At 48.8% G+C, this 23,114-nt stretch overlaps 7 protein-coding genes across 7 annotated transcripts; 3 read left to right on the top strand and 4 right to left on the bottom strand.

The window, feature by feature from the left end:
- Positions 1-16: 16 nt before the first annotated feature.
- GGS22DRAFT_162758 (uncharacterized protein) lies at positions 17-2,365 on the bottom strand. Its single transcript, XM_047961260.1, has 3 exons — positions 2,122-2,365; positions 803-2,062; positions 17-744 (listed from the first exon to the last, which is right to left on the bottom strand). The coding sequence occupies exons 1-3, from the start codon at positions 2,172-2,174 to the stop codon at positions 726-728; spliced, it is 1,332 nt and encodes a 443-aa protein (XP_047818929.1). The 5' UTR covers positions 2,175-2,365; the 3' UTR covers positions 17-725.
- A 212-nt stretch (positions 2,366-2,577) lies between these two features.
- Positions 2,578-4,987, bottom strand: GGS22DRAFT_162756 (MFS general substrate transporter). Its single transcript, XM_047961259.1, has 3 exons — positions 4,233-4,987; positions 3,974-4,140; positions 2,578-3,886 (listed from the first exon to the last, which is right to left on the bottom strand). The coding sequence occupies exons 1-3, from the start codon at positions 4,511-4,513 to the stop codon at positions 2,658-2,660; spliced, it is 1,677 nt and encodes a 558-aa protein (XP_047818928.1). The 5' UTR covers positions 4,514-4,987; the 3' UTR covers positions 2,578-2,657.
- A 921-nt stretch (positions 4,988-5,908) lies between these two features.
- On the top strand, positions 5,909-7,813 carry GGS22DRAFT_138794 (alpha/beta-hydrolase). The gene has a single exon (XM_047958662.1). It carries the CDS (start codon positions 6,043-6,045, stop codon positions 7,636-7,638), a length of 1,596 nt encoding a protein of 531 aa, XP_047818927.1. The 5' UTR covers positions 5,909-6,042; the 3' UTR covers positions 7,639-7,813.
- Positions 7,814-11,052: 3,239 nt separating this feature from the next.
- Positions 11,053-14,016, top strand: GGS22DRAFT_138755 (uncharacterized protein). The gene has a single exon (XM_047958661.1). The coding sequence runs from the start codon at positions 11,324-11,326 to the stop codon at positions 13,625-13,627; it is 2,304 nt and encodes a 767-aa protein (XP_047818926.1). The 5' UTR covers positions 11,053-11,323; the 3' UTR covers positions 13,628-14,016.
- Positions 14,017-14,054: 38 nt separating this feature from the next.
- On the bottom strand, positions 14,055-19,183 carry GGS22DRAFT_162747 (RdRP-domain-containing protein). Its single transcript, XM_047961258.1, has 5 exons — positions 15,770-19,183; positions 15,470-15,652; positions 15,058-15,372; positions 14,878-14,989; positions 14,055-14,792 (listed from the first exon to the last, which is right to left on the bottom strand). The coding sequence occupies exons 1-5, from the start codon at positions 18,550-18,552 to the stop codon at positions 14,385-14,387; spliced, it is 3,801 nt and encodes a 1,266-aa protein (XP_047818925.1). The 5' UTR covers positions 18,553-19,183; the 3' UTR covers positions 14,055-14,384.
- Positions 19,184-20,045: 862 nt separating this feature from the next.
- On the top strand, positions 20,046-21,672 carry GGS22DRAFT_200164 (glycosyltransferase family 31 protein). Its single transcript, XM_047966400.1, has 2 exons — positions 20,046-20,949; positions 21,055-21,672. Exons 1-2 carry the CDS (start codon positions 20,050-20,052, stop codon positions 21,655-21,657), a joined length of 1,503 nt encoding a protein of 500 aa, XP_047818924.1. The 5' UTR covers positions 20,046-20,049; the 3' UTR covers positions 21,658-21,672.
- Positions 21,673-21,699: 27 nt separating this feature from the next.
- On the bottom strand, positions 21,700-22,160 carry GGS22DRAFT_188376 (uncharacterized protein; the record flags this gene model as incomplete). Its single annotated transcript, XM_047964722.1, has 3 exons — positions 21,700-21,726; positions 21,866-22,029; positions 22,091-22,160. The coding sequence occupies 3 exons, from the start codon at positions 22,158-22,160 to the stop codon at positions 21,700-21,702; spliced, it is 261 nt and encodes an 86-aa protein (XP_047818923.1).
- Between the last annotated feature and the right edge of the window lie 954 nt (positions 22,161-23,114).

The following is a 23,114-nucleotide window of genomic DNA, read 5'->3' as shown; positions in this document are numbered from 1 at the left end:
CTATTTTCCATACCCAAATAATTTTTTAATTTTGGTAGTGTTATGTCATAAGAGGCTCAACCCCGCGTAGGGACAGGGCCCCTGAATTGCTTCTTGACACTGGTTATATTTAATATTGTACATTTGAAACGCTTGCTTTTCTTTTTTCTCTCCTATTCTTAACCTCATAATATCATCTAAGTAATATTCCTCTGACCTCATGAATGAGTCGGGGGGTATCACAGATAGTGGAGTTCGCTTGGCCGAGAGAGAAGAGTGTTGAAAGGATAGGATCATATCGCCCGATATACTTAACCTCCTTAACTCATCGATCTACTTCGCTAACTTGAATCGTAGATCTCTCCTTTATCCTCAATCAACCCTGTAGAAGCGAGAAGAGTACCCGCATATCTATTATCAACCCAAGGCAGAGTGTATCGTCTACTGCCACGTCTAATAACGACGGTGTTGCTCACAGTCCTTTCCGCACGTATAACCTCGCATAATATTAGCCGGACGGCAATATATAATGCCTGTTCATTCGAGGAGTCGTGTTCCTCGACCGGTGGGAAACTCGGTCTAGTCTCGGTTCTTCGCCCCGGGGAACGACCGAAGATCTTGGATTCGCCGACGAGAATTATAGACATGCCGATCTGGCTACGTCTCGAAGGAAGCTTCGCAGAGTATCCCGCAAAGCGAAGCCTGTCCTAAGCGAGACAAGCCTAGACGTGGTCGCTCTCGCCAAATCAAGAGCGGAACAGCGAACTTAGCCAAGTCAGCACGCATCGCAAAGTCAACGACAGTGAAAACACGTAATATTCACCACCCCACATCATTCAGCGTGAACACCCTCGTCTTCTCAACCGTCTCCTTCAACACCCTCACCCGCTCGCTCTCCCCCGCACTAACCTCCCCGCCGAGCTCCCGCTGCAGCAGCTCGAAGTGCTGCGAGCGCGATAACAGCCCGCGGACCCCTTGCGCCCGCTGTTCAGGGTGGATGCTTAACCCCCGGTCGATGTTGTCTAGGAAGTACAGCACTGCTTGGCAGAAGAACATGCTCTGTAGACGCCCGCTGAAGATGTAGAAGGCCCCCATTTGTACCCCTTTGCTTGGGTCGGACAGCGTTAGTTCGGAGAGGTCGCTCCCGCTCGTGCGTTTTCGCACGTGGAACCACATTTTCTCCCAGAGCATGATGAGCTGCACGTAGCAGCTTACGAGGAGGCAGGCGAATGGCGTTTCGAGGAGCTCGCCTTGGTCGTAAGTCCTGTTTTCAGGGGTTGGCGGGGAGGTTTCCTCGTGCTGGGTTAGGGGCGTTGGGAGGGGTCCGGTGATGTTGAGGAGAGGATCGAGGGGGAGGTCGCTGTCGCCGATAATGGATGTTGTGTTTTGCAACGGCTTTGGGTCGTTTTTCACAACCCAGCTGAGATTCGTGATGGCTTGCTGGAACCGCTGCGACATGATGAGGAATTTCTCGGCGAAGGAGACGCCGTCGCCGGCGGGTGGGGGGAAGTGCGAGCAGAAGGCGGCGAAGTTGAGTTTTCCGTCGTCTTCTAATTTCTTCACTGCTTGGACTAGGACGTCTAGGTCGACGTTTAGTTGCGAGAGCTCTTTGAGACATTCTTGTCGATCGAGCTTCACGGTGAAGAGACTGTGTACTTCTAGCGGGTCCCTGCTCGGAGCAAAGCCCGCGTCGAAGCGGCTTGTTTCGTACCACTCGGGCGCTTTTAGATCGGGGATCGGCGGCATAAGCGCTAGGATGAAGCCGTTGATGTTATTGTGTGATGCTAGTGGAGTCTGGCCGAACGCCCCCGGCTCAAGGCCGTCAGGGTTCTGAGTCTGCGACAGACTGTACTGTGGTTCTTCGTCCGCGGAACTTTGCGTCCCGTTTTCTAGAAATTGTGGGGATATAACATCTATATTGTCTGTTGACTCAGCTACTACGGCAGGTGCTAAAGGAGGTGCTTTTCGAGGCCGTCCCGGAGGTTTGGCTGGCGCAACTTCACAGCGCAGCTCGAGTCGTAAGCAGCGAGCGCATTTCCGCTGGTTCTCGTCACGGAAACATTTCAATTTCGAATGCCGACATCTATTTTCATTAGATGTTAAATACTAGGTACATGTTTGGGTTAGGTATAGGGAATATACCGGTCACAGGCAGTACGTCGTAGACTGGATCTCGGGTGGGGAGCCGTGGCCATGTTCGCGACATTTGCCAGGTCAACAATTGGGATTTAGCTAAAATGATTTATACGAAGTAGAGATAGTTAATTTGGCAGGATCTAGAATGAATGGAAAGGGGGAATTTCCATCATGTAATCGGACTAGGACGGTGTGATTGAAGTCCGATTGCCTTATAACGTATTCGTACCTACATGTAGCAATGCCGCCCGCTTAAAACCGCTAAGCCACGATTCCGCACATGCTTCTTGATCGCTCTATTCTGTTGCCTAATTCATTTTCCCTGTAGCCAATACGAGTTGAGTTCGCAGACCGGAGTGGAATTCGTATCCCCTATCAGCAATATTCCGCACGTTACTCCCTATGTAGGACGCAACTACAATATCACAAATATTGAATGTTCTGGGCGATCAGATCACATTGTTGTCGCAATAATAATACGTTTAATTTAAATATAATATTATAGGACTATTTACCTACCTACGTACCTACTAGATAGGTACCTATCTACTCTCATCGGTTTCTCGTTGTTCGAGACCAAATTCGGTTTTCAGTTCGGTCCTTAGCCTCACCTCCTTTTCGAAGAGAGTCAAGATAAAGATAACTCCGATGAACGGTACGCCAATCAGAAATACCTTATGAAGAGCCAGAGTAAACACCGTCCGGATCTGCTGCCGTACGGGTTCCTCGAACGATTCTATAAATGCTTTAGTCGCGCTCGAGTAAGCATTTCCCGAAGTCAATAACTCTCTAGCCCTATCGTCGTCAACCAACGGCGCGTACTTTGCGGTGAACGTGTTGAAGATGGCAGCGGAGATTGCCACACCCCATATATTGCCAAAACTTCGGATGAAGGACCAACTCGCTGTGGCGGCTGCTTGGTCGGCTTCTGTGACCGAGGCTTGGAAAGCAGGGAGTAATGTATTCATGATCATGCTGGTTCCTAGTGCTGCTGCGATATTCATCCAAACCCAAGCAGCCGTGCTCGTGTTTTGGTCAGCCATGCTAAACAATCCTATTCCGAGGGCGAATAGACTAGAACCGACAATATGAAGAATCTTGTATCGGCCCCATTTGGACAATACCAGCAACGCAATCGCTGCTCCAGGTATGCCAACAAGACTGAACACTAACAAGTCCATTCCAGACTCTGCCGGCGATGCTAATTTAACACCTTGGAAATAGAGTGGGATGAAGAAGAACGCCCAATAATTCTGAAGCGAATTCAAAAACGTGGCAACATAAACGATGACGGCGGTACGGTTATTGAATAGTCGCAGGGGCATGACCGGTTCAGCTACGAACGGCAAGCCCTCATACGCCACGAACAGCATCATGCCCGCAACCCCGACGAGCAGAGGCACCAGAATATGCCACGAGCCCCAAGGATATACCACATCTGCCCATGTTAATGCAATTAAAATCGACACAGTAGATGCGATCAAGATTCCATTTCCAACATAATCGAGCCGTCGAATCTTTTCGTAGGCCGGTGCGGATTTATCCCAATTAACGCGGAGAAATAGGAACAAGAGCACGAACGCCACAGCTCCGATCGGCAAGTTGATGTAAAAGACCCATCTCCAGGAAATATTTTCAACGATTATTCCGCCGATGAACGGTCCCAAAGTCGTGCCAATACCGTATACTGCTAGGATGATAGCAATGAAATTCCCGCGTTGTCTTAGGGGGACGAGATCGGATATAATAACATCGATAATCATATTAATCCCTAGTGGCAGTTAGCAGCTAGACTTGAGGATGCCGAGGCATTGATACTGTGCTAAGTGCTAAGAGTTAGGTGTGTTAGGTATCGTACCGCCTGACCCGGCTCCCTGGACAGCCCTGCCAGCTATTAGCATGGCCGGAGTGCTAGCACCACCGCATATTCCACTACCAACGATATAAATAGCTACAATCGATAGAGCGAGATGGCGTCGGCCGAAAAGATTGGACAATTGCCCACAAAGAGGTTGTACGGCCGCACTTTAACCAACACACGAATCAGTCGTCAAACAATGCAATATCCATAGATGAGATATGTGATATTTTGGGGGTTAAGGACATTGCCTGCTCACCTCGTTAAGAAGAAGACATTGCTAATCCAGACATAATCCTGGCCGACGTTGAGCTTTTCAACAATCGTCGGCAGGGATGTGACGACGACTGTATTTTCAGCTGCGGAGAGCAAAGACACTATGCAAAGCGCTATAATAATGGCCCAGAATCGATAGTCTCTTCGAGATTTCTCGCTAGGGATTCTGGAAGTCTCTGCATCCGTGCTGTCTCCCGTATCTTCTGGTCGGTCTTGGTGTTTCAAATTAGCTGTTACGGCCGTCGCGGTCGAGTTGGTTTGCATTTTGCTTTCTCGTTTACTAGATCGTGCTCAGGGATCACCCTAATCGCTCGGACGCTAGGGAAGAGCCTACAGCAGCCACGTGCTATTGTGGAAGCCATTGCCATTGTTCAAGTTTCCTTTTAAATACTTTTTTTAAAGGATGGTAGGAATATCATCTCATGGAAAAGAATTGCGAAGATTCAAACCCGGAAGCTTTCAATAATCATCGGACTTCACGCCGTTATTACGAAGCAAAATAACTTCCGCTCGGATGGTTTTCTCGAGGCTTGGCAGACCGCATCGGAAGGTTTTCCTGTACAGATCTGTACTCTGACGTGCTTACATCTCAGAAGGAAGATCGTCACCTCGTTTGCTGGGACCGGGACGGGTCACTGAGCTGAATTCCAACGAACAAGGGGCGTGTGGCTAACCAATCATGGGTTTTGAATTGTCGATGTCCTAGTCCCTGATAACCCCGAGGATCGGGGATGCCATTTCCATATCTGTCGAGAAATCGGATGTTTTCTAGAAGCTAACCATGCCGAAATCATATTTAGACCTGTGATACATCCCAACGCTGACAAGAGCTCCTGGTCACTTTTTCTACCTTACGACGATGCCCAACTTCTTCAGTCCACATCAGTTCCTTTGCCATTTGTCGTTTATCCCAAGAGCCAGCACGTGCAAACTTCTTCAGTAACTTACCTATCCCCCTCGTAGTTATCTTCAATGCTACAGTACATACATCAGCACCATATAGCCGTACCAATAGGGCGTGAGCTTATGTAAAACTAGAGCTAGAACGGAGCTGTAGCTGAGCTCGCACGCCTAAAAAGCTCGCGTACGTTAGCACTGATCAGTTAAAGCTATATCAGACTAAATTAGACTGCCGACGATAGCTATTCCCATATCAGCATTGGTAAGGGCTTAGTGTGATGTAGGGCTCAGTCTCATGTTACACGCTTGAGCGCGAGGCTAGCTGGGGGTAAAGAGGAAAACAGGATTATGTTCGTCATTGTGGCCATATATTCAATATGCCAAGGCCCAGATTGATTAACAATACTTCTTCCAATGTTGGCGCGTGCTTCCAGTATTTTAGGTATTTTAGTCGGCCTGGTTCGGGGTCACGATATTCCATAGTGTTTTTGCGACCTTCTCTCCACTTCGCATTTTCTCTTATCTGCCGACGAGTTGCCGTGGGAAAAATCATTGTTTAATTGCTGAGGCTCTCTCTCTCTACCGAAAGGGTTGGTAGAAATTCTAGCATTCTAGAACAAATTCATCGCTACTCCAAACAGACGTTGTTTGCTAGCTGTGCATAAACTGAACTCGTGACCAAAGAAATCGACAGAAATTTCAAGGAAATAGAGATTACAATTTTGGGGTTGAAGTAACCATCTCCACATCTTGGTAAGTAACATACATATCTCATTATTCCGTGCTGCGACCGTAAAATCGTGAATACCAAAATAGTTAGCTAACGACTCCTCAGTACCATCGCGGAGAGACAATAGGTACCTGTAGTCAGGATACAGGATAGAGGAGACATCATGGCCAACCCTGGTATGCTCTTCGTGACTATGCAGCCTCAGCCTGAGCTGCCACTAGCACAATTCCACGAATGGTATAATAACGAACATGGCCCGACTAGACTTCGGTTGCCGTTCTTCCAAAACGGGCTTCGCTATCGGGCCGCCGACGGAAAGAAGCCCCAGTTTCTAGCCGTCTACAATGTAACCTCTATGCCGCTGCTAGAAACCTCAATGTACAAGGAGCTGCGAGAGAACCGCTCAGCCCACGAAGCTGCCACAATCGCTAAGGTAGACGTGGAAAGACACTTCTGGGACCTTGTCTCGACGAAGCAGTCACAACAATTTATCCCAAGCGCGCACCTAACGGACATCGAAGCCGAGCGCATAACCCTGTTCACAGTCGAGCTAAAGCTCAAAAAAGTAGCCAACGCAGAAGCTAAGACACTAAAATGGTACGACGACCACGTAGACATGCTATCACGAGTCCCCGGGTGGCTGCGCTCGCGGATCCTGCGGACATCAAGCCTAGAGATCGGAGCACCGACATCGTTCATCGTGCTGCACGAGTTCGCGAACGAGAACAGGCTCGGCGACGTAGCGAAGAACATATCAGAAAGCACGCCGGGCTGGGTCGACGTGCAGACCTGCGCGGAGTTAAAAACCCAACGCGTCTACTCCCTATTCTACATCTTCGGCCCCGCACCACGGGACCTCGAGAACCTCGCCCGCCTCGGCGGCGACCCCTCGAGTTTCGGTCCGGGCGACCCTACTAACCTGTCCGTGACCTCGAACGCCGTCATCGACTTCACGCTAACCCTGTCGGACCGGCTCGCGGTTCCCTACAGACTCGAGGGAAACCCGGACCCCAAAGCTCCTGTCATCGCGTTCGTGAACTCCCTGCTGACTTCGTATCACATGTGGGACCCGTTCATCAAGATCCTGAAGAAACAACGCCCGAAATACCGTATCCTGCGGTACGATTTCCGCGGACGCGGGGCGATCCCGTTCCCACGCCCCGCGACCCTGGATCTGCTGTCGGACGACCTGAGCTACGTGATGGGGACCCTGCGGATCCCGAAGCTGGATACCCTGATCGGGGTCTCGATGGGCGGCGCCACGACGCTGAAGTTCGCGCTCGATCACCCGGATCGGCTGAATAAGTTCGTCGCGTGCGATTTCAACGTCGCGTCCAGCCCGGCGAATACGCAGGCTTGGAAGGATCGGATTGCGGTTGCGGAGGGCCCGGATGGGATGAGGAAGTTAGCTGCTCAGACGGTGGAGCGGTGGGTCCATCCTGATACGCTGGCGAAGAAGCCGGATACGGCGAAATGGATTGCGGATATGGTTGCGGAGAATAATGTTGAGGGGTTTAAGACTAGCTGTCAGGCACTTTGGAACTACGATTTAACGCCTGAGCTTAAGGAGAGTAGGTTACCGGGGTTATTGGTTGTTGGGGAGGCGGATGGGAAGGGCGCGTTGGTTAAGGCTATGGAGGGCTTTAAGGATCAGCTGGGGAAGAGCGGTGCTAAGCTCGCTGTTGTTCCTGAGGCAGGCCACTTGCCTATGTGCGAGAATCCGGAAGGGTTCTGGAAGGCTGTGGAAGGGTTTATATAGGTGTATAGATGGTGATGGTTTGCATTGGTTACGGCGAGGTTATCGCAAGGGCTGGCTTCCTTGTTCGAGAGTGTAAGCTATGATGGAGAGTTGATATCCCTTATGATAGATCTGAATATTCTCAGAATTTTTACATTTTAGTGCCTAGCTATTAAACACTCGTAACAATAAGAACATCGTGATTTCTCGAATTATCGTAGAGGAACTAAATTTAGCATTACGTCAATATTTTCTTTGGTAATTCCTACATGGTAGATAATTCTGTAAGCATATCTCTAAGCTCGCTAGCTAGCTTCCACAGGCGATTCCCGACCTTCTTCTCTGTTACACGAAAGGTCCACGCCATGTTCTGGCGAGAATCGAGTAGGACTTACTGTGGAGTGAGCTGGCAATATAAACATTCTTCGCTAACCCTAAGATGGTACGATAAAGACGCCAAGTATGCCATGCACCGCGAGAGAGCAACCTAAGCTACCAGCCAAGATGTTTGAAGAACGTTGTTCTGGCTCAGTCCGTGACGGACATGATATCCAGACGCATATCAACCGTGGAACTAAAAGAGTCGAGACCTTTAGTCATTTACTGGTTTTCATTCTAGCCTCAAGCATTGCTTCTCCATCACATGTCTGATAACTGTTTACAAGATTTCTTGCCGCGGTGATTCGTTTCGACCAGGGACGATGGAATGTTTTTTGAAAATCCTATTTCAGCTTCGGATACCATCTCCAGGCGAACACAGCTTGGAAGTCGGCGAGCGGGCCAGATTACCGCCTAGGACTTACTTATTCCCTAGAAGTCTTCTCAAATGTTGAAATCGAGCATATCAAAGTGGCTTAGATCATCGAGATAGTTTCAGTATTGTGATCAAACATGCTTAACAGAGGCTTAGATCCTTCCGTCGATCAGTCAAACGCAGGTACATATCGGCAGAGATGACGCGTCGTTCAGCTATCTCGTTGTTGATCCTCAAAATAGCATCAAGATATCTCAAGCGAATAGCGAATGACTTTACTAACCCATGAATCATCTTATCATGATGATTAGTCGATCGAGGAAGCATCTCGACGATCACGTGGGAGAGAAGAAAGCGAAGACGAAGCGAAATTCCGAAAATAATGAAATCGTCGGCGAGCTGACCCCCACCTTGGCGAGGATTAGCCTACGCCGCCGGCACGACGGAAGGGAGTCGGTTAGGGTGTTACTGCATGCGGAAAGGCCTCTGGATGACGCAAGCAGAGCTGATCCGCCTGTCGGAAGCCCGCTAGTTATTAAAGATATGTCTGATGCGTTCCCGGCAGCCGTCGAGGTTACTTTCTGTATGTACGGTCCATTTGGAAATCGATGCCTTGGGATGTGAGCTGATAGAGCCCCCACGCGTGTGATCGCTGTTGTCGATAACGCCATACCGTCAAGTCTCTAGATGCTAAACACATGTAAGACTTCGTGTACAATATCCAGGGGCCCGGTCTGGTGGTTTCGACGGGAGGTTTGGAGCCGCTTGTGAATGACACTCCCCGGAATTGATCTTCATGCGGTCCCTACTCCCGGTAGCTTCTCGAGCTTGTCTTTTCGTGGGCTGACCCTAACCAATTTTCGATCGCAGTTGGTAGTGATACGGCTCCGAATTTGGACGAATATATTGCGATCTGACACTAAGCTGCTCATCTCATCGACAGTGTTGTGAAGCTAACTGTTTAGGTCGATAGAACATGGATAGCTGTTAAAATCTACAATCATATGCAAACAGAAACTTGCTCATGTTTCCATTAAAAGCTTTCATATGACAATTAATCAATAAATGTAATATCGGCTATTAGCTAGGTACTGTTATGCCTCGCGTAGTAGATGATGTTAGGATGGAAAAGATTACGGAGGCACCTGCAACTGTAAAGAGACTTAGGGCTAGCACATGTCTCACTAACTGTTAAGCTAGGATGTACACTCTTAGCGATGTTCTTAGCGATAGTCCTAGCCACCTATGCGCCTAGATATGACTTAGGCACCTCCTACCAAAGCTAGAAGGTGCATGCGTGGTAGCTAGGCACCCAAACGCCCTATTTCCTCAGGTGTTAGGTGCCTAGGAGCAAGCCAATATTCTGTGACAGGTTCCAGAATATTATCTCGCATCATGCTTAACTCAAAACATCCAAGACTCCAACGACGACGGTAGCATCTCTCGGCCACCACGATATCGTGGGATTCTTGAATAAACTCACATATCCGGGCTCTAAAACATACTCATACTACAGTACCTAGGAAATACACGGATCAGTACACTAACTTCGTAACGTTACCCAACGAACCATAGATCGGAAGTTCTAGTAAAACCCGACTCTTGCAACGCGTAGCGTTTCCCGCGACATGATTGCCGAATACGGAGGGCTGCCACAAGAAAAACCGGGAATTCCAGAGCCTCTTTTAGGGTTGGAACGCGGCTGGGGCCTAGGTAGTAGGCAAAAGGAGCCACGTCGAGCCTCTTTCCCGGGAAAAGTAGTATGTATCTACTCGTGATTGCTTTTGAGGTGCAGCAAGGAATGTTTCGGGGTAAAAGTGTCACAACCGCTTGGTGGTGGCGAACGGCACGTGCCCCGGCAGAAACCTGCTACGATTTCGCGGTTCGCGACAGGCGTTGTTGAGAAATGAAAAGCTATATGAGGCTTTATGATAGGGTACAGCTGGTAGCGATGGGGACGGGATGGATGTGAGGAGGAAAAAAGCTGTCCCGTCTTGGTAAGTCACTGTCCTTTTCCTTAATGGTCTACTTCGGGACATGCATAAGCAAAAAGCTCATCTTGGATGGACTGGATGGATCATGCAGAGTATATGATCCGGATGAGATTCGACGGGAAATTTCCTTGTTTGAATTCCCAGCCAATGAAAAGCGATCGATATGGTGGCCCGGTTGTCATGGACGGGATGGAAATCATGAGTACAGCAGTGGGCTTCGGAGACTCGGAGTGGTACTGAAAGAAGGAAGAAAAGGGTCTCCCCCAAGGCTGTTGGGTTGTCGGAGTGGGCGGACTTGAATTTTACCAGGAGAGCTAGAAGATTTCAGAAATATCCTAGAAATACCCTAGAGACGAGAGAGACATAAGGATCCAGATTCAATCTATTTGGCGCCTTGTCGGTTGTTGTTCATCGTTAGCCCATTCATCTACCTGTCAGCTTTCCTTGATCGTCTAAGACTCTAATACTATGTAAGTATTTCTTCAAGTAAGGCGGTCCGTCAAGCGACACTTATTTTTTTTTCTGGGTCTTCCTAGGTCTTCTTTGGTCTGGGGGCTAGGCCTACACTGGTCCCGGAGCTGCGTGCCGGCTCGTCAATCTAAATAGGTGCGCGGCAACCATGCCTGTTCGGCCCGGGATGCCGCATGGGAGAAAGACCCCTGGATGAATGGGGATGATGGGGGAATATGAATGGGGACGAGTGGGCGAGAAGCATTAGACCCTTGTCATCTTGGTATGCCCCTCGAAAACCAAGCAATGGTCTCTACAAACCTGGTAGCTTTCCACTGCTTAGATACCTGTCATATTTGCCATCCCATACCTATTTAGTCCTTGCTCAACCCCGCGGTGCCCAGTATGGGCAGGAGAAGATTTACGGAATCTGAATGGCCGAGTTACAGCGCACTGGAGAGATCACAAGACACGGGGTACGCACCAGGGAAAAAGGAAAAGGCTGAGGATGTCCAACGTAGACGTGGTACAGCGCACAGCCGCTGCCGCTGCCGCACTCCCCTCACCACTACCTCCATTCGAGAGCGCAATGGCTGCCGCTGCTGCTACTGCAACGGCTACGGCCGCTGGAGTTGCGACGAAACCCCAAACTTCCCACTCCTCAACTTCCACGTTGACAGGGACAGTAGGGACAGCAGCACCAGCAGTAGTAGGATCGACGACAATAACGAATACAGCGATAACGAATACAAATAATTATAGTAATAATTCTTCTTTAGCAGCGATTTTACCACCACCAACACCAACACCACATATCGGAGTTATAGGGATAAAGAGGACGAGAAACGGCGATCATAAAGAAGGCAGGAATTCAAAAAGCAGGACGAGGACATTTACCAAGAGCATGGAGCCCCCAGTATTGTCCTTTTACGGCACCCAACCCGTTCCCTTGCCTTCTAGATTCGGTAGTTTGAAAAAGCGACTTGTAGCCGGTCACGAATCCGCCCTCGAAGCATCCTGGGGACGACTAATTGCCGCCTTGCGCGACGAAGTTAAATACATCGAAAAGAGCGGTCCCGGATTAATTCCAGAGATAAAATTTACCGATATAGACGACGACGCCAAAGTCGCGACTTTCAATGCCCAGCTGAAACGCCACGGCATCGGTGTCGTGAAGGGCGTCGTCCCCTCGGCCGATGCGAGCACCTGGGTTGAAGAAACGAAGAAGTATCTTGAGATGAAGCACGAGTATAAGCCACCACCAGCGCAAGACCCGACATGTTTCGATTTCTTCTGGACTCCCGCGCAAGTGCGGTCGCGCGCGCATCCGAATGTTTTGCAAGCGCAACGGTTCGCAATGTCGCTGTGGAACACGAATAACGACGACCGACTTGCGACGCGGTTCCCGATCACGTATGCGGATCGAATCCGAATAGAATCTTTCACCAACGGAAACCTTACCGTGAACGGGGCCGTAACAGCGACGCATGAGGACAGCTTAATCGCTGCTGCAGCCGCGACATCGGCTGCACAGATCGCGCAAGTAGATAACGGAAGCTTGGAGCGCTGGGAACAGGACGGATACGGCCGCACCGGTCTATACGATGCTATCTTCAAGGGCGACTGGGAATCATACGATGCATGGGATCCAGCGGGTCGCATCAACGCCACGTCCGATTTATACAACGGCGCAGGCGTGTGTTCCATGATGCGCCTCTTCCAAGGTATCCTCGCCTTAACGGTAGTAGAACCAGGCATGATCAGACTCCTCCCTTCGCCCAAGCTATCAACAGCATACTTCCTCCTCCGCCCCTTCTTCACACCCAAAGAAGGCCCACCCCCACAAGGCGCCAGCGCCGAAGAATGGAACGCGTACCTAGACGCATCGAACTGGACATTAGAGAAGGAACCCTCCACGATAATACACGGCGCGGTCCCAGGCCACGCACAGCGCGTAACAGCAGCATGGCACCCCCACCTCCAACTAGACAAGAGCCTCGTAACAGCTCCCACCCTACAAGTCGGCGACTACATAGTCTGGCACCCAGACCAAGCGTACCAATTCTCCAACACCAACTACCGGACCAACAGCCGACCCCAAACCTCCTCCTCGTCCGGCGACGTCCCTCCCGACGACAAAGACAACACGTCCATGCTAGTATACACGCCCGCCGCGCCTTTAACCCAAACAAACGCGCTGTACCTCGCACGGCAGCGCAAGACCTTTCTCCGGGGACATCCAGGTCCAGACTTCGACTCGACGGGAACCGGCCTAGGTAGCGAAGCGCCGCACACGGGACGCTTAGGGGAAAAAGACATCCGCGAAGTCGGCGGGGAAGAAGGGCTTCAAGCGATGGGTCTAGCGCCTTGGAATCTCAGCGGGAGCGGCGCGCAGACGCGCGTTCACCCACACCCACGGCACACCTCCTCCACCTCCACCCCCTCATCCGCATCAAAAGACCTCTCCAAAGAGCCCGGGAAAGAAAAGCCCGAAAACGGAACCGGAAACGTAGACGGAGACGTAGACATGGACACCGGCAGCCGAAGCAGCAGCCGGGACAGCCGATCCAGCAGCAGCACGCAAGCGGAAGCAGAAGTCGTGCGGCTAGCGAACATAATCCTGTTCCCGGACCGATACGACTTCTACATGCCGACACGAGCGAGCAGCCCAGCTGCATCCGCGACCGCAACGCGTGGAGATCGAGGGGAGAAGGAGCGGGAGCGGGAGCGGGAACGCGATCGGGATATGAGGGAGAGGGAAAGCTCTGATAGGGATAAGGATCGGGATAAGGCGAATAGAGAGAATAGGTGAATAAGCAAGGTTAGTAAGAACACATGACAAATGGCAAATAGAGAGGCGATGGGGGTGGCGGGGTAAGGCAAGACACTACGCATATCAACCGGTGGGAACTTATAAAATTCATGGGAACGGGACGGGATGGGTGGATGAAGGTCGGGACGAGAGGTTAAGGGCGCACGAGCAACCCCTTAGCAAGGGTAAGGGGCGAGCGAGCTGCCGGCTGCTACGTATGAAGCTGTATCCATATACCTACGGTACTCTCCCTCTGTTCTACGGGAGCATGCATCAAGAGCTGCACTGGGCAGTTAAGAGATAGAACCAGCTAAGTCAAATCGAGTCGGTATTGAAAAGTCTCCACGGCTTTTCTCCTTAAGTGAACGAGAAAAATGGCATCTCGTCGTCAAGAGATCATGAGTTTGAATTTTCTTGATTAAAATCATTAAAAATGAACTCGCGTTACATCATATTAGTGCTGTCTAGATCAACAACTAACTCTCAAGTAACCCGGGACAAATAGCTAAGAAACCTTGGAGTCAATGACCGATTTGATATCTCATCCATCCCTTCACACCCGTACCTACCTAGGTAGGTACCTCTTAGGCAAACACGACAAACTAGGCCCATATCATACCATGCCTACCTGGCACCTAGCTAGCCGACCGAACGTAAATTCATTCATTCATTCATACGCATCATTATCGTTTCTTAGACGCCCTTCCGATCCATCGAAAATCCGTAATAGACCAAATTGCACATCATCAATTCGATATCAGGACTCGGAGACTTTGACTGCATGAGGAAATCTCGAGTTTGCTGCCATCATGTCCGCTGCTAAAGCGGCTTCTTGTCGTGCAAGGGCGAGATCCAATTCCGTTAACGCGCACTGAGCAGCAACTATCCTGAAGCTCTGTAAGTCGATTTTGCTCCTGCCGGTGTTGTCAGACTGCTTAGTGCTAACATGAAGGCAAGCGATGCTCAAGTCGAGCGCCGATGGACCGAGACTGGAACCCAGACCACTTGCATCATGATCTGTGGGCTGATCATTGAATTCATCTGCGTCAGCATCTTCACCTTCCCGCAATGGCACCTCCTTCTTGCGTATCAATCCCTCAATCCATTTCGCGATTCGGTCGTACTCGTCCTTGAGTCGAATTGATTTATCTCTTTGGCGTCGAGTCTGAGATTTATTAGCATTTCTATTTTATTTAGTGTACTGTAAATTTAAACAAAGATGCCGTCAAAACTCCGAGTCAACCACCTACCTGAATGCCCGACTTGCTGAAAATACAACCAGTGAAGACCTCTAATTCCGTTAATCCTTGAGTGAAGTTATCCGAGTAGTCCATTGTCGCACTCCAGATCGCATCATCGTAACTATAAAGGTTAAGAAATTTGTCAGCGCGAAGATAATCCATCTTCGAGCGTAGGTAACAGGTACTTACGCCTCTCGGATGCGATAGGCATCGTCTAGAGCTGCCTGCCAATCAACTCCCCGTAGTGCTCTACATTTGCTTAGGATATGTCGGATCAATTGATCCCAAACCGAATTTTCATAACGGTTGATTTTATGATGGATGTCTTGCTTCCAGATCTTCTTCTCATCGATAGCTCGGAACAGCTTCCCCAGAATCTTTTCCGACTTATAGTATTTGTGTCTTGGACCACTGTCATCATCCTCATCATTGGAAGGCGGTCTTTGAGTTTCAAACTCAACCTCGGTTCGACCGATAATATGAGCAGGAGGAGCTGGTGCCAAGCTGTCTCCAAGTTAGCATAACTTATCAAGAGTCAAGCCTAATCACAGTTGCATTATCTTAAGATAATATGACATTATTGTGATGGTGATCTACTCACAATTCGGGTCGGCAATCCGTTCGTGTCAAATTCCGGAGTTTGCTTACGTCGATCGGAATGCCCGATTTGCTATAGTCTACACCAATAGAGTGTAGCTCAGCAAGAAGCAGACATTCCTTGTCGAAGGTACCGACAGGCTTCATATCCGCGAGGATCATATGTTTTGTAGCGATTACACCTAACCTAAAATCCTGGTATTAGCAAGAGTTTAGTTTTCGGAGACGGAAGTTAAAGTAATGAGGTGGAGAGAGTTCAACATATATATGAAACGATAGCAACAACGTTAGGTTTGAAACTTACTGGTCGGTAGCCATAAAATCGACGAAGAAATCCGTCATATCTTCTGGAGTGACCTCACGCCCAATGTTCTTGGGCTTAACTAGCGGGTAATCAGCAGGCTCGAACTCTCGGATTGCCGAGTCAACCGCCTCCTTATCCCAGATGATGTTATAGATATCACCGTCCAGGTCTCCGCCGCTAAGTTGGCTAGGGAGGTCTCTCATCCCTTGCTGGCTAAAGGCGATACAATTGGAGAGTGAACGGAGTGGGTGGCCTGGTGGAGGGATCACCGCTCTTCTTACTTGGATATCGCCAGGATGGAGAGCAGGCGATCTGGTTACCAACACTAATTTTTCATGCAGGTTAAAGTTTCTGTTTCCGGCTAGTTTCTCGTGTTCAAAGGTGATGTAGACTTCGTCCTCCGTCAAGAAATTGAATTCATCTAGGATACCAAATAGTGTAACGCCCTTTTCCACCGGAATCCTGGCCTTATGTTTGAGCAGACGGACCTCCCTCAGAACGACGGTTTCCACGGCGGAACAGAGAAAGCCATCCTTCCTATAATCGATTTCCAATCTAGAGAGGCGACGAATGAACTTCGAAAAGTTGATCTGCTCTGCAATTTTTTGCCTCTTGAGAAATACCACCGTGTTTTGAATTTGAGCGGTAATCTCACGCAGTCTTCGAAGCTCACGGTTCTGGGCGGCGAGAAACCATTCTCCCGAGACGCCCATGTCCTCTAGAATCTTGATCATCTGTCGATTGAGAACAAGGGGGATGGGCTTATTTGCCATATCGCAGATTTCTAGAAGACGAATATCTTCGCTTTCGAATTTGACCATGCTTTCTTTCCTAATGCGCATAACCATACCTGGGAGGGTATCGTCCAAAGATAACATCCCCTTAGCACCGCCCCATCTTATCTGGAAGCACGTGGTGGTATCCCTATTCTTTGGTAGGGCAGCTTGTATAGCTTCCATCAAAGACCTCGATAATGTACCAACGCCGTCGCTGAAGACTCGACTTCCGTCGCGAGACTTGACGTCCGGGATATATTGTACCTGCGCCCCGAGCTCATGAAGATCGATGGCAAATGGCGTCTCAGAAAAGGCTTGACCAATCCGAGCGGCACACCTAGATGGTGATTGGATTTGGCTGAATTTCCCAAGATCTTTAATCACCTTGGTAGAGATCTGGAGGACTGAATTATGGTCGACGAATGTGGCCATGAACCATACTCCATGAGCCCGAAGCGAAGAATGTGAGAATCCCAAGAACATGTATTCTCGGCCGGCGATATGAACCCCTTTTAAGAGAATTTGTTTGAATCGAGCCCATATAAGCACGAGTGACACCCGAGCGTTGAAGAATACGTCTTGCCCATCTTCTTCACAAAACTGCACGCGTGCGAAGAAGCCGGTATGCTTGGGGAACTTGCGAAGTATGCGGTTCTTTGCCTCAGGTTCAGGTCCGAGTAAAGTAATCCGGGTGGGCGTAATCTGCACCTTATAAACCATGATAAGATTCCGACCTACTCTTTCAGATACCAATTCTTCCGCGGTACCCTGACGGATTTCTTTCTCGTTGGACTCAAGGAGCGACCAGATATTGTCTGGATTGAATATGCTTGCGCTAATATCCGGGCCAGGAAAAGGCGTCTGTTTGAAAAGCTTCTTTACTGCCCCCGCAGAGAAAGGGCAGCCCAAATGTGCGTTGCTCTGTGTGATATTAACACCACTGTGGCCGTTTATCTGTCCAGGAGTTTTGCGGGATGCGTTAGCGGGTGATGTTTGTGACACTTGGCGGATACGTCTGAGCACAATTTCAACCGTCTGAGGCAGCAAATAACCATTCTGAACAAGAGCCTGGAATTGAAAGAGAACATCAAAAGGAATGATGGAATTAACATAGTATTCGTTGAGCAGATTCCGGAACGTCCTCATTCCATCAACCATGTAGGTTTTGCCTATCACGGATTCTGGGATGTCAAAGTGCGAGAAATTAAGCTTCTCCTTTTTCTTTAGATCTTCTAGCTTGGCGTTAAAACTGGCTGGGGAGACTTGGATACGATAGACGAGAGACTGTCCTAAGATTTCCGCATGTGCCGAGCTAAGCTGAGGCAGCCTAATCTTGGACGCACCTGGATCATTAGGGTCAAAGTGGTAGATTCGAGGTGCTTCAAAAAGTGCCATTGTGAAGGACGTCGGCCTCTGGGAATCTATTATCTCGTAAATGGCGCGATATGGGATTTCCACTCTAAGGGGGAAGACGTAAGCCTCCAACGAGATCACAAGAGAATCCCGAGCAAATCTAGCCACCGATTTGGTGCTTCTAGTTTCCCATGCAATATCTGTGGCGTGACTAAATGTGCCGTCTGGATATTCATAATGACCGCAGGAAAAGCTGTAAATTTCGAATGCGACATCTTTGTTCTTGATCAATGGTTGTTCATGCTCATCGTCTTCGTATAGGTTCTCGTCTTCAGCCATCTTCAGCAGGGATCTCAACAGATAGGGATTTGGGTTTCTATTGCTCCTTCTGCATTGAACTTCTTTACCAAGCAAGACTAGGCGAGCCTGGGGGCCACGTCGACGGGAATGCTGATTGCCATAGGCCTCCAAGAATTGCTCCCCATGGATTCGATAGAGGAAAGTAATATTCCCGAATTTTTTCCCACGGTTCTTCTCGCAACTCCATTCTTTAATCCCGAGTGTCTTGGTGATGTAAGGATCCAACTGCTTTCGAAGACTATGATCAGTCAATCCGATGGGGAGATCCGGTATGAAGATCTCCAGGCCTTCCATCTTGATTAAGGCAAGCCACGCGCAGCCACGCACAAAGACTTAGACTTGACTAAACCAGGGTGCACACAGAATAAGTACAGGTAGGGTAGGGCGATTGCCAAAGAGAGTAGCTGAGGGGGTGGGTCAAATGATCAACAATAGCTGCCTGAGGCTAATTGTAGTTTAGTTTGGATAGGTGCTAGATTGGTAAACAGCTTTCCAACATCTAATTAGAGCTTGATTGATGTTTTGTGAAGGTGACCAACTATTGTCAGATGGAGAAGTAGAAAGTAAGAATGAGAAGAATGAGTGATGGCGAAATAGAGAGAGCCTGGAGAGTACCTAGTTATAGGAGTAATATGAGTCCCAGACTCTATGGAAAAGAAGAAAGACATTCACAACATTGCAGGGCTCAAAGATTGAAAGATTGACAACTAGATGCTTCTATGATATTAAGATGCAGGTCGTAGGTATTGGTTGGTTGCGTGGAATTAGGCAACAAGTTGTCGTGACTGGCAAGTCGCGATGATTTGGGGGGGTTGCGGGGGAGGGGACGAAGCAGGCTAAGGTAACACAAAATGAAACATAGTGAAAGTAAATGATTAATAGGAGGCACGCCCACGCCTAAAGGTGAAACCTTGGAAGGCAGTACAACAGCTCGGGTAGGTGCATTCTCGGTTGGAGAGAACATTTGAACCAAATCGGAGATCAATCGGACGATGACCAATTTGTATTTATGACCAGTTACTTTTGACCAAGGAAAATCATGTTATCTACCTAATACATAATTGAAGTGTGTGTAAAGCAGCATGAATGTTCGCGACTGCGCGATGGCCTCAATTGCGCGATAGCATGCTGCATGCCATACCGCGAAGTTCACATGCACGTAAATGAAGTATAGGTTCTCACCTCATCCATTGGTCCTTTCGATCAAAGTAAGACTCTCCAGGTACATATCCGAGTATGCTTTTGAGTGATAATATCATAAGCCACCCCGAGAATTCCGTTTCCGTAGCGTTTAAGAGATATAAGATGTTTAGATCCATGGATAACTTAGTACATGTAGGTACCTACTTACCTGCCTGTTATATTTACATATTCACGACAACATCATGCCTGCTTATATCGCACGTACTTGCCCGAGTATCAGGACTAGTACCTATCTACCTAGTACCTACCCAGTATGCAGAAGCTTAGGTATTGGGTTGTCACTTCCTCCCTAAGCAGACATCTACACATCTAATGTACCTGTAGATAGGTGCCCAGGTGAGAGGTAGGCAGGTCCTTACCACAATGATTCTAAATCATACTCCCCGCTTCTCAACGTAAGCTTCGCAACATTATTATCCTGACGTTACTATGTGAGCCAATGTTTGAATCCTCATATCTCACGACTCGTCCAGTCATTCATTCTTCCACCAACACGTCAATCAAACGTTTACCTTCCATTCTCAAGAGGACTCATCGTATCACTTACCCTAAGTACTCGAATGGAACCATGATCTCAGTTCCCTGAAAATGACGATCCTAAAATATTCCTATGGGAAATTCGTTGCAGTCGTCTCATGTCTTGGCATGTTCTTCCTCATATCCAAGCGTCTCTCTACATGGTCTCTTCAGAGTTCTTCCCTTGAAATCCCATCGTTCAGGCGTCCTCATAATTCGGCTCATGTTAACCGGCCTAGCTTCGTCAGTACTGATGAGTCTGACAGCTCAGGGTTGCATCTAACAAGACACTATGGCACATGTGACTCTTTTCCAAATACATCCAACGTATTGGTCATCATAAAGACCGGAGCTACTGAGTCATACTCAAGAATTCCCCTCCAACTTGTCACGATCTTGAGATGTCTCCCAGACTTCCTTATCTTTTCAGATATGGAGCAAGATATTGCTGGATGTCACGTATACGACAGCCTAGATACTATACTCCCGGAAGTGACGAAGGGTAATCCGGACTTCAGCCTCTATAATCGACAAAAGGCTTGTGTCGTGGACCAGCAGAGTTGTAATAGCAATGGAAATCTCGGCAGCGAGTTTGACGGCTGGATTTTGGACAAATATAAAAATGTCCATATTGTCGAGAAAACCTATAAATTGCGCCCTCACTACGATTGGTACCTCTTCATCGATGCTGATACCTATGTTCTCTGGAATAACCTTGCCCAATGGTTACGCCAGCTGGAAAGCCTGCCTAGAGACAAGTATTATATTGGTAGCGTTGCTCTCACCAACGAGTTCAGCTTCGCACACGGCGGCAGCGGGTACATCCTCTCACAGTGGACTATAAGAGACTTTGTGGGAAATCATTCTAGCATCGCCAATCAGTATGATATGAAGGCTAAAGAATCGTGCTGTGGGGACGCCGTGCTAGCCCTAGCCTTGAATGAAACAATTGGAGTGGGTGTCAAATATGCTGTAAGTACTCTCTTACCATGCTGATATTTGGATTTTATATGAATTAAGAGATTCATATCTCCTCGTTTTCAAAATGAGGAATCAGAGAGGAGTGACAATCTTTAGTGGCCGACAATCAACGGCGAAAAGCCCTATACTATCCCGTACGGCCCCCGCGAGTGGTGCCATCCACTGGTTACCATGCATCACATGGATTTAGAGGAGATTTCTTCGTTTTGGAAGTTTGAAAAGCGATTTTACGAGTCACAGGGCACGCCTCAGCCCACGATACGATTCAAAGACATCTATCACGAGTTTGTCGCACCTAAACTAAAACCTATACGCAACGACTGGGATAACATGAGCGAGGATGTGGTGTACCTAGATCCGAACCACGGAGAAAGATTCCCGCCGTGGCAGAGAGAAAAAGACCGTCTCAAGAAGCTGCAGTATCAGCTCCACGTCCCGGCCATCGAGATGAACGCATACAAGTCATTCGAGGACTGCCGTAACTTATGCAGAACCGTTAACAACTGCTTCCAGTTCTCCTACCATGCCGGTGCCTGCATCTACAACAGGTCTTTCAGACTAGGAAAACCAACAATCAAGACGGATAAACCGGGAGACAGGTGGATTAGCGGATGGGATATCGAACGGATCCAAGCATGGATAGAGGAGCGGGGGCAATGCGACGAACCTGTGTGGCCTAGCTTACAAGAGAAATTTTAGAACTGCCAATGCCACATCTTCACATAGGGAACATGTACCTACCTAACTTGGCTTCGACATGTCATACTCCTATAGAACGAAATCGAAAAATTGGACCATAAGACTTCGGAATTGCCTTCGGTGTTAAGTAATCCGTCGTAACGTACCTACAAAGGTAGTATAAATCTTTATTAGGTACTTAAACCATAGAATTCCCCTGCCGATCCACCTCGTCCCGCACCCGCGGTCCCGTAATCCCTTTCTCCCCCGGTACGTTGGTGCTCCCGCCCTCGATCCCCACGTCTGTGATCCCCGAGTCCGACGCTACGGGCGCTTCGCCTGGCGCGTGCGGTTCTTTGTGCGCGGGCGCGCTGGGGGCGCCTAGGCCTTGGGCTGGGGGGGAGGGGATTGTTAGTTTGGGGTTTATGGGGAGGAGGGAAGGGGAGGTAGGTACCTTCGGCTTGCTTCTTGAGGAATGTTTGGCTCGCGGCGTCTTTTTGGCCGGGGGTCTTGGAGGGTGCCATTTTGTGGTGTGGTTTGGTGAGTTCTGGGTTACTATTTTATCTTTTCTATGCCTGGTATCTAGGTAAGAAGGGAGAGTGTCAGGTAGATATGGAGAAAAGAGAAGAGAAGATAGGTAGTGTTTAGATGGTGTCCTAGTTTTATATATATATATATATGGAAAGTCGGTTTGATATGATCTCATACGGAAGCTTATCCCGCGCCGTGCCATTACGTCAAGGCCCGCGTCTGACGGCTTCGTTGATGTCATCTAGTCAGGGGTAATATATGCAACGCAGTGGAGAGCACTCCACATGCGGCTCATGAGTTTTTGCCCCTTGCTTCGTTGCTTGGCGATTCTTACGACGTTCGTGGGGGTTATTTGATGATTGAGTGGTGAAGATGAGTATGTTGGGGGATTTGATTTTTGGTGGTAATGCTTAACTTGCACTAATGCTGTCAGTAGGTACCTACTCAATCCCCACCTGGATTTATTCCGTTTTCATTGCCTATGTAATTTATACCGTGCCTTCATCACCGTCATAGGCGAAATATATGAAGATTATCTCTTTATATTGCGTTAGGTCGCCCGGGAGCGATGTAGACGGCTCACCATATGGCCTATTAACCCCAATCCCCTTTTGTCTTCCGCAGGAAACGTTGATCGGACCCTACCTATATTCTCTCGTGATGTATACGTTAACAGCCAATTCCTACCCGATAGCAGGCAGTATGTCGGCAAGTGAATCGACGCCCACATTCTCCCCGACTCATCTCAACCCCAAATCTCTCATTCCCTCACATTCTCTCCTATTTCCGCCGGGAGCCTTCTTTAGATCCCCCAAAGCGCATTGTTATCGTGTACCCCAAGCCGCGAAGCTCAACCCTGCACAAAGAAAAATCGTGCCCGAGAGGAAAACCCATGACGGGAATGAAAATCGCTCTAAAGAATAAGTATAGGTAGACGAGGGAAGGAC

Source organism: Annulohypoxylon maeteangense (assembly GCF_022496945.1).
Source record: "Annulohypoxylon maeteangense strain CBS 123835 unplaced genomic scaffold GGS22scaffold_8, whole genome shotgun sequence".
In the NCBI taxonomy this organism is placed as follows: domain Eukaryota; kingdom Fungi; phylum Ascomycota; class Sordariomycetes; order Xylariales; family Hypoxylaceae; genus Annulohypoxylon; species Annulohypoxylon maeteangense.
The sequence above is the reverse complement of the archived record's forward strand: the minus strand, read 5'-3'. Positions and strand labels throughout refer to the sequence as shown.